At 41.2% G+C, this 18,324-nt stretch overlaps 1 protein-coding gene across 3 annotated transcripts in view; it reads right to left on the bottom strand.

Annotated features, from left to right (window-relative positions):
- zdhhc23b (zinc finger DHHC-type palmitoyltransferase 23b) overlaps positions 1-7,388 on the bottom strand; it is a 28,930-nt gene extending 21,542 nt beyond the window's left edge. For 2 of the 3 annotated variants that reach the window (XM_067992731.1, XM_067992733.1), the window contains exons 1-2: positions 7,185-7,388; positions 1,059-1,213 (exon numbers count right to left, since the gene is read on the bottom strand). In XM_067992731.1, coding sequence (XP_067848832.1) covers positions 1,059-1,195 — 137 coding nt within the window. In that variant the 5' untranslated portion in view covers positions 1,196-1,213; positions 7,185-7,388. Of the gene's footprint in view, positions 1-1,058; positions 1,262-7,184 lie in introns of those variants that run through there. The other variant, XM_067992732.1, reaches the window with a different exon arrangement.
- Between the last annotated feature and the right edge of the window lie 10,936 nt (positions 7,389-18,324).

The raw sequence follows: 18,324 nt of genomic DNA, 5'->3' as shown, positions 1-18,324 counted from the left end.
CTCTACCCCATTTAGACTCTTATTATCCAATCAATATGTGGCCTCCTTATCCTTCCTATCAAAATGCACCATCTCACATTTCTCTATGTTGAAATTCATTTGCCAATTACACGCCCATTCTGCAAGTTTATTAATGTCTTCTTGCATTTTAACACATTCTTTCCTTGTATTAGCTACACCCCCCAATTTTGTGTCAGCCGCAAATTTTGAAATTGTACTTCCGTTTCCAGAGTCCAGCACTGATCCTTGTGGAGCACCACTTCCCACCTTTTGCCAGTCTGAGTATAATTAGATATTGGGCAGTACAAGCACTCAGCTGAACATAGGACATTTAGCACTGCCATACCCGAGAGAATACCGAAGGCAGACTTGAAACTTGTAGCACCTTCCTTAACACTAAAGGTAAGAGGAAGGTTCTATAGTTTATAAGCATTTTCTTTGATGTTTACAAGAACATTCAATTTTACAGCATTCTGGTTAAACTGCTATTTAGTTGAAATTGAAATAGCTTCATCATTATTAGTTGTGAATTCAATATCATTCTCACTGCATAGCAAAGGGACAAATTGATATTAAAACATTCTGCAACATCCCATGACTCAGTAAAGGATGTTCCTAGACATAGGCTCATATTTCAGAAACCTTCAAATATTTAGGACAATGAATTTTAAGCAAGTGAATTTGGATTTAGGTTTCCAGAACAGGTAATAAAGGAGAGAAATGGGGAGTGATCATTTGTACTATTAACAACTCAGTTTGTTATCACGTGCCAGTATTTTTCAAATACAAGTTCTTCTGATGATTTAATTCTACTTGTTCTAAGCAAAGATTGTTCATTTAAAGTCTGTTTAAGACTGAATTCACAGCTGGGGCAGGGCACATTAACTACAGAATTTACTGTACTTGTAATCCACAACAGCTATCAGGGCACCTTCATCAAGACTCATCATAACTTTCTTCAAAAGATGAAAGGAAGAGACTTAAGCTGCTGCCCTATCCCAGTTTAATCCATTATTTAATATTAAAGACTGATATGGTACAGTAAGATTATCCCTGACCTGTCACAGGCTTCGTCCACATCATCACAGTCACAGCAGCTGACCAGTATGTGAGTTTTCTCTCCGTGACGGTTAATATATTCACAGCAGCAAAGACTGCCATCCTCATCAGACATTTTAGAGTGTTTCTTCTTCATCCTGCCTTTTTCTCACACCTAAATTCATAAATCAGCAGAAATAAAGTTAAGAAATCAATAATGACTGATTCCCAGTTACTCCGACTAATCTGATCAGGAATGGAAAATATGTCCCATTAGGGGATACACTAATGCATTTTAAGGAATTAGACTTGTGTTCATACCATATGTAATGTGTGTAATTTTGCACTGGGTAGGAACTATTTGGTTCTGTTCATTCAGCAGCATTTTTTTTTGCACAGTACACACTTTATTTTTATTATTGAGTAAGCACTTTTTAATCAAACATATATATAAAAAATATGCTCTCTCAGGTCAAGGATATTACAGAATACATGCTACATTGCAAATCATCTGGTACTTATGTACATTTAATTAAGATCTGGCACAGCTCTTAAATTTGAGTCGCAGTATTCTTTGACATGATCAAGTTACCTCCTTAGTGGAGGGATTGGTTCAGGCAGGATGAGTCTGGGGGTTTATTAGACACTGGACTTGGACAGTGCAAGATCCCCATGGTTATTTAAGAGGACATCAAGATGCTGGGATCTCCTGGGCATCGATCGATCCTGGGTTCCCCACATCTGTAAAGGGTGGGAAAGCTTTGTGTGGGAGGGGGATGCTACATAATACACATTTATAATAACACAGATATAATTCTATTCAATTTGTCATTGATCTCAACATACTGGCATGGAAAATAAAGAGATTTCAAATGATAGACAAGTGAAGCCAACCAAGTAACCTTAGATAAAGTAAAATTACCCACACACATCTTTGGTTAACACTATGGCATTTATTTTGACAACTATTTTATAAGTACAGATATTACTAAGACAGTAAATACTAATGTTCCGCCACTCCCCATTGGTTTTAGTAATCCCATATTCTACCGATTAAATCAAGCTAACAGATACCTGTCAGTAATGATAAGGTAGCAGTCTGACAGAAGAGGTTCAGGTGACGTCAAATATGAGTAAACTCTTGTTTGTAACAGTATTCTAAACCCAAATCAATTACATACCTTGAATTCACTGCCTGATATCAGCTAGTGTTTATTTTAAAAAATTTGTTCATGGGATGTGGGCGTCGTTGGCGAGGCCAGCATTTATTACCCATCCCTAATTGCCCTTGAGAAGGTGGTGGTGAGCCACCTTCTTGAACCGCTGCAGTCCGTGTGGTGAAGGTTCTCCCACAGTGCTGTTAGGAAGGGAGTTCCAGGATTTTGACCCAGCGACAATGATGGAACGGCGATATATTTCCAAGTCGGGATGGTGTGTGACTTGGAGGGGAATGTGCAGGTGGTGTTGTTCTCATGTGCCTGCTGCCCTTGTCCTTCTAGGTGGTAGAGGACGTGGGTTTGGGAGGTGCTGTCGCAGAAGCCTTGGCGAGTTGCTGCAGTGCATCCTGTAGATGGTACACACTGCAGTCACGGTGCGCCAGTGGTGAAAGGAGTGAATGTTTAGGGTGGTGGATGGGGGTGCCAATCAAGCGGGCTGCTTTGTCCTGGATGGTGTCGAGCTTCTTGAGTGTTGTTGGAGCTGCACTCATCCAGGCAAGTGGAGAGTATTCCATCACACTCCTGACTTGTGCCTTGTAGATGGTGGAAAGGCTTTGGGGAGTCAGGAGGTGAGTCACTCGCCACAGAATACACAGCCTCCGACCTGCTATTATAGCAACAGTATTTATGTGGCTGGTCCAGTTAAGTTTCTGGTCAATGGTCACCCCCAGGATATTGATGGTTGGGGATTCAACGATGGTAATGCCGTTGAATGTCAAGGGGAGGTGGTTAGACTCTCTCTTGTTGGAGATGGTCATTGCCTGTTACTTGTCTGGCGCAAATTTTACTTGCCACCTATGAGCCCAAGCCTGGATGTTGTCCAGGTCTTGCTGCACGAGGGCACGGACTGCTTCATTATCTGAGGGGTTGCGAATGGAACTGAACACTGTGCAATCATCAGCGAACATCCCCATTTCTGACCTTATGATGGAGGGAAGGTCATTGATGAAGCAACTGAAGATGGTTGGGCCTCGGACACTGCGCTGAGGAACTCCTGCAGTAATGTACTGGGGCTGAGATGATTGGCCTCCAACAACCACTACCATCTTCCTTTGTGCTAGGTATGACTCCAGCAACTGGAGAGTTTTCCCCCTGATTCCCATTGACTTCAATTTTACTAGGGCTCCTTGGTGCCACACTCGGTCAAATGCTGCCTTGATGTCAGCAGCAGTCACTCTCACCTCACCTCTGGAACTCAGCTCTTTTGTCCATATTTGGACCAAGGCTGTAATGAGGTCTGGAGCCAAGTGGTGCTGGTGGAACCCGAACTGAGCATCGGTGAGCAGGTTATTGGTGAGTAAGTGCCGCTTGATAGCACTGTCGACGACACCTTCCATCACTTTGCTGATGATTGAGAGTAGACTGATGGGGCGGTAACTGGCCGGATTGCATTTGTCTTGCTTTTTGTGGACAGGACATACCTGGGCAATTTTCCACATTGTCGGGTAGATGCCAGTGTTGTAGCTGTAATGGAACAGCTTGGCTAGAGGCGTGGCTAGTTCTGAAGCACGAGTCTTCAGCATGCTATATATGTTTCAAAACACCTAGGTTTAGTTTTGTTTTAATCAGTTTTAGTGCCACCTGCCAATGTCCCATGATGATTTTGACAGCTTTTACCCAAGAGCATTAATGATTGTTCAGTCATTAGTTCTGCTGCAACAAGAAATCATTTGTTTTTGATTACTGAGAATCTATGTCCAGTCTCTATTACACATAAATATTTGCAAAGCACCATAAAAACTATACTACTGACTGGTTAATATGGCACCTGTGCAGTTAATTGTTAATATGCTATTGAACAAATCTCAGTTTATTTAAATTATATTTTTCAAGCAATACATAGCTCAAAGAACAAAAGATCATTTTAGATTGAAACTTAAATTAGCACTCTTGGAAGAGGATCTGAAGAGCCAAGTAAAATATGTGCACAGTACAGAACTCACTCCCACTAATCCCATGGCATATTTACCATAATCTACCAATAATTGCTTTAAAAAAAGTGTAACCGATCAATCAAAATATACACAGTATTATTATTTTCAATAACTAAATAGGATTTTTAAAAGCTTTATCACGATCAATGCTTCCTGCAGCAAACTACAGTTTTATTTTTGGACTTGTGTAATTTAAAACTGTCAAATTACACTCACTCCACATACCTTTTAACAAATCCACCATCAGCCTTACTGAAAAGTTACATGTACCTTAACAAATTAAACCTAGAAGCTACAGTCATTTTCTGTGAAATTAATCAAAATTGAACTGCACAATAATTGGATTGCTACTGGTAATAAAAAAGTTTAAAGCAGTAAGTATCTTATTGAAATACTTCTATAATCCTCAAATGATTACAATTTATACATTAGTTATAGTGCAATACTGAGCCATTTCCATCTCCAGTCTCATTAAAAGCAACATGGGATGGAGAACAGAAGTAATGCAGAACTGAAGCTTAAAAGGCATTAGAGCAAAGGCTGGATTGCTGAACTTACAATTGATGAAAAGATAATTCAAAATAAAAGTACTTTATTTTAAATGTAGTATTAAAAACTATTTTCAATTTTTGTGAAAAAAAAACACTCAGCAAATATAGGATTTTTTTAAATGTTATATATCCAGTCTAAATTTAGAGACCAGAACAATTCCAAATGACAGCTAATGTGCAAGTTAGTTTGAGAGCAAAAGCAACAGAACCAAAGCAAAATATAAAGTATCCTCCTACTAGGGTGCTTACCAACAATATACTCAACCCTTTTAATATCTCCCAGTTTCTGAATGACTCTTCAAGTGCTATAAAAGTCAGTGTAATCCTACAATTAAAAGCACTGTGTCCCCGAGCTCCACGGTAAAATTAATCCTCTAAATATCCAAATAAGTAACCTTGTGATGTGAGATTTTTGTTACAGAGCCAGTCGCACTCACAGAAGTTCAAGCAGGATTCTTTTAGCTGTCCGGATCTACCACTGAGGGCTGAAGCCTGCCAAGGTTTTACTATATTTACAATAGAACATGGCCTCGGTGAAGCACACAAGTCAAAACTCACAGCTATCCATTTGAAAAATTTAAAAAAAACAAGTAAGGAACTAGTGCACTTCACTATGATTCTGCAGGAAAGCACATTGGGTTTAACAAAAAGTTATTTGTTTGAGTATATAGCGTTGAAAGAACTTCAATATACTTGTACAATCTTAATCTAGCTTTTGAGCTGCTTAATTTTTGACAAAAGGTATTTTTTATTTTGTAATTTTCCTGCCCTCCACAACATACACTTTCCTGATCCAAGAAGATAGGCTCAAATCCTACTCCTGGGGCTCTACGTCTACAGATAGGAAGAATGTGATAAGCAACCCGATTTCCCTCCCTTCCTAGCCTCTGCTCTCAGAAGTCCCACCGCAGCATGGCTGAAATTAATACCCGACCAGGTGGGGAGTTACAGTCCAGAACTTGAGCCCCACTACTCCATTACACACCATAATGAGCCACCATACTGCTCTCAGGCAAGATATTTTCAATACTGATATGAAAGCCAACTTGAGATGATTAGAAAAATGAAACTGCTACCATTATGTATGCATTTGACTACTAGTGCCCATAGGAATCCATCAAAAGTAAATTCATCTCACGTTCCAAATGTCTGCTGGGTAAAGAAACCACCTGGTATATTACAAAAGCCATATGGAGCAGAAGGATTCAGGGTCAATGCCGACTCCATGTTGTAACTCCAAAGGACGTGGGTAAAAAATTGCACTGTGAGCTGTTCTCCTGGGTCACCAAGGGCCCCCGTGAGTTCCAGGATTCTCCACTGGAAGTGGCGGAGGTCATTGAAAATGTCTGCTCTAATACAGGTAGCAATATTCAAAAGATACAAAAATGACAAGAATACTTCATGACGTACACCCCATCACTTGCACCATAACAAGTCAAGCTGTAACAGGTGTCCTAACCCGCAATCAATTATCAACTCATGTCACAATGTTACTTCCACACGCTTTTATTTTTGCTAATAATCTCTTGTGTGGTACCTTATCAAATGCCTTCTGGAAGTCCATATAGACAACATGCAGCAAGACCTGAACAACATCCAGGCTTGGGCTGATAAGTGGCAAGTAACATTCGCACCACACAAGTATCAGGCAATCAACTCCAACCAAGAGAACATAACCACCACCCCATGACCTCCAACATATTTTGCATATAATTTATTTTCTTATAACCCACTGCCAAAACATACAGTGGTACTAAGCATGTGATAGCATGCTCTGTAAATTCACATATCACAGTTTCCTTTTTATATATAATGTTGCTCCCATCATACTCAATTGTAGAAAGTAAAAGCTACATGTTCTAAAGATAAGAAGTAACTGCCAATAACATACTACAAGGAAATAATTAAATCTTAAGGTTCATAAACTCACTGCCAGTATTTACTATCCCGTGTCTATTACCTTACATAGTACCATAAAGCCAGAAAAACTAATTCTGGCTATTAAGAAAACTGTTAGGTCATTATTCGACTATTTAATTGTTAACATTTTGCTATAAAAAGGGAAGAAAATTTCTTTTTTTCCCCAGAAATTTCTCTGAAGCAACTACACATAGTGTATGGGCGATTTTAAATCTCCCTATAATCAAAATCCTCCATACGCCACTTTACAGTTGCTAACAATTGTGTGCACCTTTTAAATGACAATAAAACTCCAGGTTGATACACACTGTAACAATTACAAACCTGTACAGTCATCGCACAAGACTTAAGTACTAACATAAAACAAATGCCCCATCATAATGCATACCACAAACTATACTAGGAAACACTCTTTACAAATTAAGGCTACAATAAATTGTTAGCTACGACTTGGTGAATTTAATTTGTGACGTGCGTTTAAGTTGTAACACAGTTAAACCGTTACATGTGGTCACAATACATACTTGTATTGGATACTCTTCAAAGCTGACCGATATACCTGTGACGGCTCTCCTCTGCCACACTTCACTCACTTACTCACTTTCTTTCTTTTGGAAGGCAGCTCGCAACATTGGGCAACTGGCAACAGGTCAGAGTTACTTCCGTGTCCCTCTGCCTGTTGTCTTTGGAACCGCTCCACGCACCGACATGTCCTCACTGCCACGGCACTCCCCTCTCTCGGCGCGCCCCCGACTCTCAGCACCACAGCCACCCTCGGCGCGCCCCCGACTCTCACTCAGCACCACAGCCACCCTCGGCGCGCCCCCGACTCTCACTCAGCACCACAGCCACCCTCGGCGCGCCCCCGACTCTCACTCAGCACCACAGCCACCCTCGGCGCGCCCCCGACCCTTGGCACCTTCTCCCCGCGCTTTCTTCCACTTCCTCGTACGTTCCATGACGTGGTGATTGCTCCACCTTCCCAGCCGCGAGGAGCACCCAGATCTCTGCTCCTGGTTATTTACTTACAGGTTCATAGGCTTCTAATGAGCTGGTACCACTGTCTTAAATATGTTTTTTTTAAATTAAAGTTTAAAGTGCAAAGTAGAGGGAAGCTAATTGGAGTATTGTAGAATTGTCTTCCACTATTTTGATGGTTGCACAAGACAGAAAATGAACAAGATTTGAGATTAGGATTTTTTTTCACATACAGTTGTAGTTACGTGGTTCAGAGCTCAAGCAAAAGCAGTTGTACGGCTGGAGGAGCTTATTAACACCTTTAAAAATAACTAGATAAATGTCTAGTTAGGAATAGGATTGAAATTTATATAAGTACAGATAAAAATAATTTAATGATGTATGGAATATGGGGTCACTGAGACTATAGAAATGCAACATTAAAGGAGGCTACTGGTCAGTAGACATGGATTGACTTCACCAGAGACTTCACAGGACAAATGGTAGAGGTACAGTAGTATGGTACACCTCTATTCAATCTGACGTGGACATATATCACCAATATATAGCACTTTTAACATAGTAAAACGTCCCAAGGTGCTTCACAGGAGCAATCATGTTTAACTAACTTGATTGAGTTTTTTGATGAGGTAACAGAGAGGGTTGACGAGGGTAATGCAGTTGATGTCGTGTGTATGGACTTTCAAAAGATGTTTGATAAAGTGCCACATTATAGGCTTGTCAGCAAAATTGAAGCCTATTGAATAAAAGGGATAGTGGCAGCATGGATACGAAATTGGCTAAATGACAGGAAACAGAGAGTAGTGGTGAACGGTTGTTTTTCAGATTGGAGGGAGTCTACAGTGGTGTTCCCCAGAGGTCGGTGCTAGGACCACTGCTTTTTTTGATACATATTAATGACTTGGATTTGGGTGTACAGGGCACAATTTCAAAATTTCTGATGACACAAAACAGTGAGGAGGATAGTAATAGACTTCAAGAAGACATAGACAGGCTGGTGGAATGGGCGGACACATGGCAGATGTAATTTAATGCAGAGAAGTGCGAAGTGATACATTTTGGCAGGAAAAACAAGGAGAGGCAATATAAACTAAATGGTACAATTCTAAAAGGGGTGCAGGAACAGAGACACCTGTATATGGGGGTATATGTGCACAAATCTTTGAAGGTGGCAGGTCAAGTTGAGAAAGCAGTTAAAAAAGCATACGGGATCCTGGGCTTTATAAACAGAGGCATAGAGTACAAAAGCAATGAAGTTATGTTGAACCTATATAAAACACTGGTTCAGCCACAACTGGAATATTGTGTCCAATTCTGGGCACCGCACTTTAGGAAGGATGTGAAGGCCTTAAAAAGGATGCAGAAAAGATTTACTAGAATGGTTCCAGGGATGAGGAACTTCAGTTACATGGATAGACTGGAGAATCTGGGGTTATTCTCTTTAGAGCAGAGAAGGTTGAAAAGAGATTTGATCGAAGTGTTTAAGATCATGTCGGGTTTAGATAAAGTCAATAAAGAGAAACTGTTCCCATTGGCGGAAAGGTCGAGAACCAGAGGACACAGATTTAAGGTGATTGCCAAAAGAACCAAAGGCGATGTGAGTTTCTTACACAGCGAGTAGTTATGATCTGGAATGCGCTGGTGGATGCAGATTCAATCATGGCTTTCAAAAAGGAATTGGATAAATATTTGAAGAGAAAAACATCTGCAGGGCTATGGGGAAAGAGCAAGGGTATGGGACTAACTGGATTGCTCTTACAAAAAACAGGCACAGGCTAGATGGGCCGAATGACCTCCCTCTGTGCTAAAACGATTCTATGATTCTACGATTCTGTCAAACAAAATTTGACACCCAGCCACATAAAGAGAAATTAAGACAGGTGAAGAAATAGGTTTTAAGGAGCGTCTTCAAGGAGTGAGAGGTGGAGAGTTTTAGGGCAGAAATTCCAGAGCTTAGGGCCTAGGCAGCTGAAGTTACGGCCACCAATGGTGGAGCGATTAAAATCGGGGATGCACAAGAGGCAAGAATTGGAGGAGCGCAAAGATCTCGGAGGGTTGTACGGCTGGAGGAGTTTATAAGGGATAGGGAGGGGCGAGGCCATGGAGAGATTTGAAAACAAGAATGAGAATTTTAAAATTGAGGAATTCCCGGACTGGGGGCCAATCTAGGTCAGGAAACACAGGGGTGATGGATGAACGGGACTTGTTGCAAGTTAGGATATGGGCAGCAGAGTTTTGGATGAGCTCAAGTTTATGGAGGTTGGAAGATAGGAGGCCAGCCAGGAATAGTCGAGTCTAGAGGTAACAAAGGCGTGGATGAGGGTTTCAGTAGCAGATGAGTTGAAGCAGGGGTGGAGGCAGGCGATGTTACGGAGGTGAAAGTAGGCGGTCTTGGTGGTGGAGCGGATATGTGGTCGGAAGCTAGAGATAAACAAATAATGCATCAGGCAGTAAATGACAAGATTCTCAGGAATACTAAATCATCCATAATATCTGCCTCAGTAACAGAATCTGCAGGATGGTATGGGTCAGACAGAAACAATCACTACAAAAGTAAATATTCTAGAGTAAAAGCAAAGTTTTAACGTGTCATAAATCTAAATGCTACACAGATTCTTATTGTAACTTTTGTACATAAACATTTCAAGTAAGTTTTTCAGCATAAAAGTTGCAGCTTTAACTGCTGCAGTACTGTTGCTGCTCACAGTAGGTATGTATACTCTTAACGAAGTGCAATTGTAGCATACCCATTATAAATCCGGAGGGTGCAATCCTGCCCCTCGTGGCCCACAAGCAGTGCTATAAAAAGCACTTACCTGCTTGATCCAGCTGCTCCCGTCTCCATTTCACTGCCGGGTTTCCCGAGCACTGGGAAATCCGGCCGGCCAGCGTTAAATTTAAATCAGGCTCCCAGCTGCACTGTGGAAGCCTGATTTAAATATTATAATGAAGCATCGTGCCTCTCGAGAGCGGGACACAGACACGGCTTGCAGCCCGCTGCTGTAACAACGGCAGTGGGCACGTACACACCGGGTTGGGGTCACATTTCATGATTTAAAATTTTTAACCCCCAACCCTTTCCCACCCGTCGGGGGGGGGGGGGGGGCAGGGAGAGGGTTAATATCGACCCCAATGTTTGAGGTCAATGATCTTTTATAAGAACTGGAAATGCTAGTGATGAACAGTTTATAAGAAAGTGCAGAGCCATGGAAAAGGCAGGGAGGGCAGGAAAATAATTAAAGGGAAAGGTCTGTGATGGGGTGGCGGGCAAGAGTGATGAAAGGTCATCGACCTGAAACATTAACTCTGTTTCTCTCTCCACAGATGCTGCCTGACCTGCTGAGCTTCTGCAGCATTTTCTGTTTTTATTTCAGATTTCCAGCATCTGCAATTGTTTCCTTTTTCCTTTTTAATTTATTAGTTTTGTTGATTTTAATTTTTTTTGAATAATGTTTATCTGGGTACTCCGGTGTTGGCTTGCTTGTTCCTTTCAGCGTATGTACTTATTTAGTTACCTTTATTGTTGCAAAAATTGGATGGAAAAAAGTGTAACAGCAGCAATAATACACGACACTCACAAATAGTTCTGTGAAAAAACTGGTCTTGTGCTAGAGTTATTCTACTGCTTTTGAGGTCACGACCATTGTATAATTCTACAGGAAAGTAATTTGGTTAAAGACTGTGCAAACAACCAGGTGTGCTGAAGTGTATAACCCCTCCCAGAATGTACTGCGATATGGCTGGCTATTATTTGCGAATCTGACATCACCATCCTGCCCCAAGCCGTATGCATCTAAATACCTTCTGACCAGTGTTCTGAAGTGATCGGGAATAAACAAATTACCTCACCTTTTTGTGGAATGAAGCTAAATACAAGCCTTGGAGAGGCGATTCTTTTCACTCTAGGAAAGAGTTGCTTCAGGATATTTCACATATTTACACAGTCCTGGTAGATATAAAACAGTTGCTACCGCAATGTAACATCGAATCAACAGCTGTAGTGCGCATTTGATGTGAGGTCACTCTTCAAGGCCATTCACAGAAAGAAAGCTACGAGAGGCATGATGCCAAATGAAAAATCAAACGCATTCAGACACTTTAAAAGAGGCGCCTTAGATAGAAGTGCCAAGGACTGGTGGATAGCAAATGTAATTCCTATCTTCAAAAAGGGAGATAAATTAATCCAGGGAATTAGTAGAAAAGATTTTAGAACCTTTGTTTAAAGACGAGACAACAAAACATCTGGAGACAGAGAATATGGATATCTAAAAGGAGGGTCATGATTAACCAACCTTATTGAATTCTTTGAAAAAGTAACAGAAAGTAGACAAGGGAAATGCAGTGGACTTTCAGAAGGCCTTCAATAAGGTGCCACATAAGAGACTCATAACATAGATCAGGATGTATAGAGTCAGAGTCCAGGTAGCAGAGTGGAGTGAAAGATGGCTACAAAACAGAAAACAGAAGGTAAGGGTTAAGGGAAGTTTCTCAGACTGGCAGAAAGTGGGAAGTGGTGTCCCGCAGGGATCCATGCTGGGACAACTGATGTTTATCATATACATAAATGATCTGGGCTCAGCAATTGGAGGTATAGTGTTAAAATTTGCAGATGATACCAAATTGGAGGGGTACACCAAAATTTAGGAAGACATAAACAGGCTTGCAGAGTGAGCGGATAAATGGCAAACAAATTACCTCACCTTTTTGTGGAACGAAGCTAAATACAAGCCTTGGAGAGGCGATTCTTTTCACTCTAGGGAAGAGTTGCTTCAGGATATTTCACATATTTACACAGTCCTGGTAGATATAAAACAGTTGCTACCGCAATGTAACATCGAATCAACAGCTGTAGTGCGAATTTGATGTGAAAGTGTGAGGTGGTTCATTTTGGTAGGAGGAATAAGGAGGCCACTTATTCCTTGGAAGATGAGAAACTAAATGGGGTAGAGGAGCAAAGAGATCTGGGATACAGCTACATAAATTACTAAAAGTAGCAATGTAAGTTGATTAGGCCATTAAGAGTGCAAACAAAGTACTGGAGTTCATTTCTAGAGGAATAGAATACAAAAGCAAGGAGGTAATCTTTAATTGATATAGAATGTTGGTTACATCTATCTAGATTACAGAGAGCTGCAAGAAAAAATAGGGTGGTAATAGTAGGGGACTTTAACTTTCTCAACATTGACTGGGACAGCCATAGCATTAGGGGCTTGAATGGAGAGAAATTTGTTGAGTGTATTCAGGAGGAATTTCTCATTCAGTATGTGGATGGCCCGACTAGAGAGGGGGCAAAACTTGACCTCCTCTTGGGAAATAAGGAAGGGCAGGTGACAGAAGTGTTAGTGAGGGATCACTTTGGGACCAGTGATAATAATTCCATTAGTTTTAAGATAGCTATGGAGAAGGATAGGTCTGGCCCAAAAGTTAAAATTCTGAATTGGGGAAAGGCCAATTTTGATGGTATTAGACAGGAACTTTCAGAAGTTGATTGGGAGAGTCTGTTGGCAGGCAAAGGGACGTCTGGTAAGTGGGAGGCTTTCAAAAGTGTGTTAACCAGGGTTCAGGGTAAGCACATTCCTTATAAAGTGAAGGGCAAGGCTGGTAGAAGTAGGGAACCTTGGATGACTCGGGAGATTGAGGCCCTAGTCAAAAAGAAGAAGGAGGCATATGACATGCATAGACAGCTGGGATCAAGGTGGATCCCTTGAAGAGTATAGAGATTGCCGGAGAAGAGTTAAGAGAGAAATCAGGAGGGCAAAAAGGGGACATGAGATTGCTTTGGCAGATAAGGCAAAGGAGAATCCAAAGAGCTTCTACAAATACATAAAGGGCAAAAGAGTAACTCGGGAGAGAGTTGGGCCTCTTAAGGATCAACAAGGTCATCTATGTGCAGAACCACAAGAGATGGGTGAGATCCTAAATGAATATTTCACATCGGTATTTACGGTTGAGAAAGGCATGGATGTTAGGGAACTTGGGGAAATAAATAGTGATGTCTTGAGGAGTGTACATATTACAGAGAGGGAGGTGCTGGAAGTCTTAACGCGCATCAAGGTAGATAAATCTCCAGGACCTGATGAAATGTATCCCAGGACGTTATGGGAGGTTAGGGAGGAAATTGCGGGTCCCCTAGCAGAGATATTTGAATCATCCACCGCTACAGGTGAGGTGCCTGAAGATTGGAGGGTAGCAAATGTTGTGCCTTTGTTTAAGAAGGCCGGCAGGGAAAAGCCTGGGAACTACAGACCGGTGAGCCTGACATCTGTAGTGGGTAAGTTGTTAGAGGGTATTCTGAGAGACAGGATCTACAGGCATTTGGAGAGGCAGGGACTGATTAGGAACAGTCAGCATGGTTTTGTGAGAGGAAAATCATGTCTTACGAATTTGATTGAATTTTTTGAAGGGGTAACCAAGAAGATAGGTGAGGGCTGTGCAGTAGACGTGGTCTACATGGACTTTAGCAAAGCCTTTGACAAGGTACCGCATGGTAGGTTGTTACATAAGGTTAAATCTCACGGGATCCAAGGAGAGGTAGCCAATTGGATACAAAATTGGATTGAAGACAGAAGACAGAGGGTGGTTGTAGAGGGTTGCTTTTCAAACTGGAGGCCTGTGACCAGTGGTGTGCCTCAGGGATCGGTGCTGGGTCCGCTGTTATTTGTTATTTATATTAATGATTTGGATGAGAATTTAGGAGGCATGGTTAGTAAGTTTGCAGATGACACCAAGATTGGTGGCATTGTGGACAGTGAAGAAAGTTATCTAGGATTGCAACGGGATCTTGATAAATTGGGCCAGTGGGCTGATGAATGGCAGATGGAGTTTAATTTAGATAAATGTGAGGTGATGCATTTTGGTAGATCGAATCGGGCCAGGACCTACTCCGTTAATGGTAGGGCGTTGGGGAGAGTTATAGAACAAAGAGATCTAGGAGTACAGGTTCATAGCTCCTTGAAAGTGGAGTCACAGGTGGATAGGGTGGTGAAGAAGGCATTCAGCATGCTTGGTTTCATTGGTCAGAACATTGAATACAGGAGTTGGGATGTCTTGTTGAAGTTGTACAAGACATTAGTAAGGCCACACTTGGAATACTGTGTACAGTTCTGGTCACCCTATTATAGAAAGGATATTATTAAACTAGAAAGAGTGCAGAAAAGATTTACTAGGATGCTACCGGGACTTGATGGTTTGACTTATAGGGAGAGGTTGGATAGACTGAGACTTTTTTCCCTGGAGAGTAGGAGGTTTAGGGGTGATCTTATAGAAGTCTATAAAATAATGAGGGGCATAGATAAGGTCGATAGTCAAAATCTTTTCCCAAAGGTAGGGGAGTCTATAACGAGGGGGCATAGATTTAAGGTGAGAGGGGAGAGATACAAAAGGGTCCAGAGGGGCAATTTTTTCACTCAAAGGGTGATGAGTGTCTGGAACGAGCTGCTAGAGGCAGTATTAGAGGTGGGGACAATTTTGTCTTTTAAAAAGCATTTGGACAGTTACATGGGTAAGATGGGTATAGAGGGATATGGGCCAAGTGCAAGCAATTGGGACTAGCTTAGTGGTATAAACTGGTCGACATGGACATGTTGGGCCAAAGGGCCTGTTTCCATGTTGTAAACTTCTATGATTCTATGACATCCTGTGTGCAGTTCTGGTCTCCATACTACAAGAAGGATATTGAAGCACTGGAGAAAGTCCAGAATTGAGAGGATGCAACCATCAGGAGAGATTGAGCAAGCTGGGTGGGGTTCTTTTCTCTGGAGACCTGATAGAATAAAATTACGAAGGAGTTGAATAGGGTGGATGCGGAGAAATTTTTTCCACTTGTGGGTGACTCCAGAAAAAGGGCATATATATAAGATAGCTACTAACAGACCAAATAAGGAATTTCGGGGGAATTTCTTTAAATAGAAAGTGGTGAGAATGTGGAACTCGCTGTTCCATAGAGTGATTGAAGCAGATAGCTCGATGCATTTAAGGGGAGGCTTGATGCAAACATGAGGGAGAAAGGAATAGAGGGATACAGGAGCAGGGTGGGAAGAGGTAATTAGAGTGGGAGAAGGCTCATATGGAATATAAACACCGGCATGGACCATTTGGGCTGAATGGTGTGTTTCTGTGCTGTAGATTCTACGTAATTTAATTTAGGTCGCTCTTCGGGAGCTATATTCATCTCTTAACTTACAAGATTAATGACTCATACATTTAAGTTTCTAGTAAATACAATGGTAAGGGCTGACCATGCAGTATAGCCATGTAATATAGCCATATCTTATAAGAACTGTACACCACTTACACAGATTCAGAAGTTAGGCAACTGAATTTTTAAAAGTTAATTTTTAGTTGTTTTGCAGTTATTAAGACTTACCACACTGTTAAAACATGATTTAGACCTAGTACTTTTAAGCGTACCTGTTTTGTGACATAATTAGTTACTTTCCAGCTAGGCAAATAAGCAAGTTGGCGCTTTTTCAATTATTTCTCTGATTGCAGCATGCGATGTCCTTTTAATTCGAAGCTGTCATATCGCCAGCAAACCAGTAAGAGCAAGGTCCGGATTTCCGCGTCTCACTGCGCGTGTGTGAACACCAGAACTTGCTCCTCCATTTTGCCACTAACAACGGAGAGCACTGTTGAGCTCACCATTCTTTTTTGAGCAATTTCTGCCCCATTGTTTTTTCTGCTCTTTTTTTCTTTTTTCTCAACTCTCTGAAAATCTTTTATCTCACACTTTGGTTCATATTCCAGGTGATCAATACAGTGCATATTTTGAATACTAATTTCATCTTCCATCAACAGGCTCCAGGATTAAACCTTGCTGTGCATACATAGAGCTTCACTCCCAAGAGCGTAGCCTGGAGCGCATATTTTCTCAAATGATTTAAATTAGCTCTATTTAAATTTATAAAGTGTCCGGGACATTCAATAAGCCTTGTGATCAGTTTTTAAACTTGGTTTGACACTGCTCTGAAGTTGTACTTCATGTAGTATTAAGCCCAAGCCGTGTGAAACATCATCCCTCCAGCAGTTCTTAAACTATTGAACTTGAATTTACATTTTGAACCTGCTTCTTAGTGACACTAAAGTGGCAGCATAACTTCACCTTAAGATTTTTCAATTTTACAAGTTTTGCTTTCCGATTCATTTTATGCTGGTGCAGAATTGCACATCATTTATTTTGAACATGAATAAAAAGTACAATTCAATTAAAGTAACTCCAGGTAATAAATATTTTGATAACCCTTTGTATAATGTATTTTGCTGCTTTGAAATACACAATATCAATAACATATGTAAAAATGATCCTTTTAATACAGTTCACTCTCTAAAACCTCTTATGGGGATGTGATATTTTCCTTTTCTTCAGCCTCACTGTTGGGCATACCATCCATTAATCTGAAGACCATGAGGTAGAGTAAAGTCTACTGAACCAATGAAAATGTTTTCACTAATGTTTGAGGACAAACACCCAGGGACAGGCTGGCTCCCCCGAAAAGGAATCTTCAGCATTCTCACGGAAAAAAGGGGTCGCTGATAAAACAGCAGGAAATCTCTGATGTCTCCTATGGCCAGTCTGCCCCTGCCAACAACAAAACTATCATTGTAATATTTCATTATACACCAAGTTGTTGGAGATTGCAATCGTGCTTGCAGAGAAAGCTGACATGAATAAGAAAGAGAAGTGTATTAGTTTAGCTCATTTGGCAGCTCTCTTGCCTCTAGATCAGAAGGACGTGGGGTTGGATTTTACTTAAGAACCTGAGCACCTCACCTAGGCTGACATTTCAGTGCAGTACTGAGGGAGTGCTGCATTGCCAAAGGTGCTGCCCTTCAGATGAGAAATTAAACCAAGATTCAAATGGGTGTTACAGAACCCTGTGCACAATTTGAAGAGCAGGGAATTCTCTTAGGGTCACGGCCAACACTTCTGCCTCAATCAATACTAATATTTGATTAACTGGTCATTCACCTCATGCTGTTTCTGGGATGATGCTGGTTATAGAATGGCTGCCATGTTTGCCAACATTACAGCCACCACTGTCCTCCAAAAGAAATTCATTGTGGAAGTGTCTTGATAATACAAAAATACATCAGATATATATAACGTCCATATTCTGCATGACATTTTACTTGGAACGTTCTTTGGAATTGAAGCAAGAACTCTTAAGAAGCTTGGATTAAATAATATCCATAAGGGATAATTCAATGATCCCACAGTCTTAGCTGGGAGTCAAGTTTACAGGGAGTGTGGGTTGGAAATTGGAGCTAGAATGTTGCAGCTCTATCTTTGACACATGCTCCATGAGCACACTGGAAGCGCCACAATGCACAATTAACCCTACAATTCCCACACACAAATATTCTGCTGTCCTACTTTACAGAGTTCAATTTGCACTTCTAGTTTCAAGAGTTTAGCAACCCAGCTCGGTGACCACCTCTCCCGTCACTCCCCCTTCTCAATCCCTGCAATCTGGTTTCTGCCCTGCCCACAACACCGAGATTACCGATATCCTTTGTGACTGCGATCACGGTACGCTTTCCCTCCTTGTCTTTCTTGACCTCTCTGCAACATTCAACACAATCAATCACTCCATCCTTCTCCAACATCTCCCCTCTGTAGCACTGTCTGAGCTTGGTTTCAGTCTTATCTATCCCAACAAAGCCAGAAAATCTCCTGTAATAGCTTCT

This window comes from Heptranchias perlo, chromosome 11, assembly GCF_035084215.1.
Source record: "Heptranchias perlo isolate sHepPer1 chromosome 11, sHepPer1.hap1, whole genome shotgun sequence".
NCBI lineage: Eukaryota > Metazoa > Chordata > Chondrichthyes > Hexanchiformes > Hexanchidae > Heptranchias > Heptranchias perlo.
This window is presented reverse-complemented; position numbering and strand designations above follow the sequence as displayed.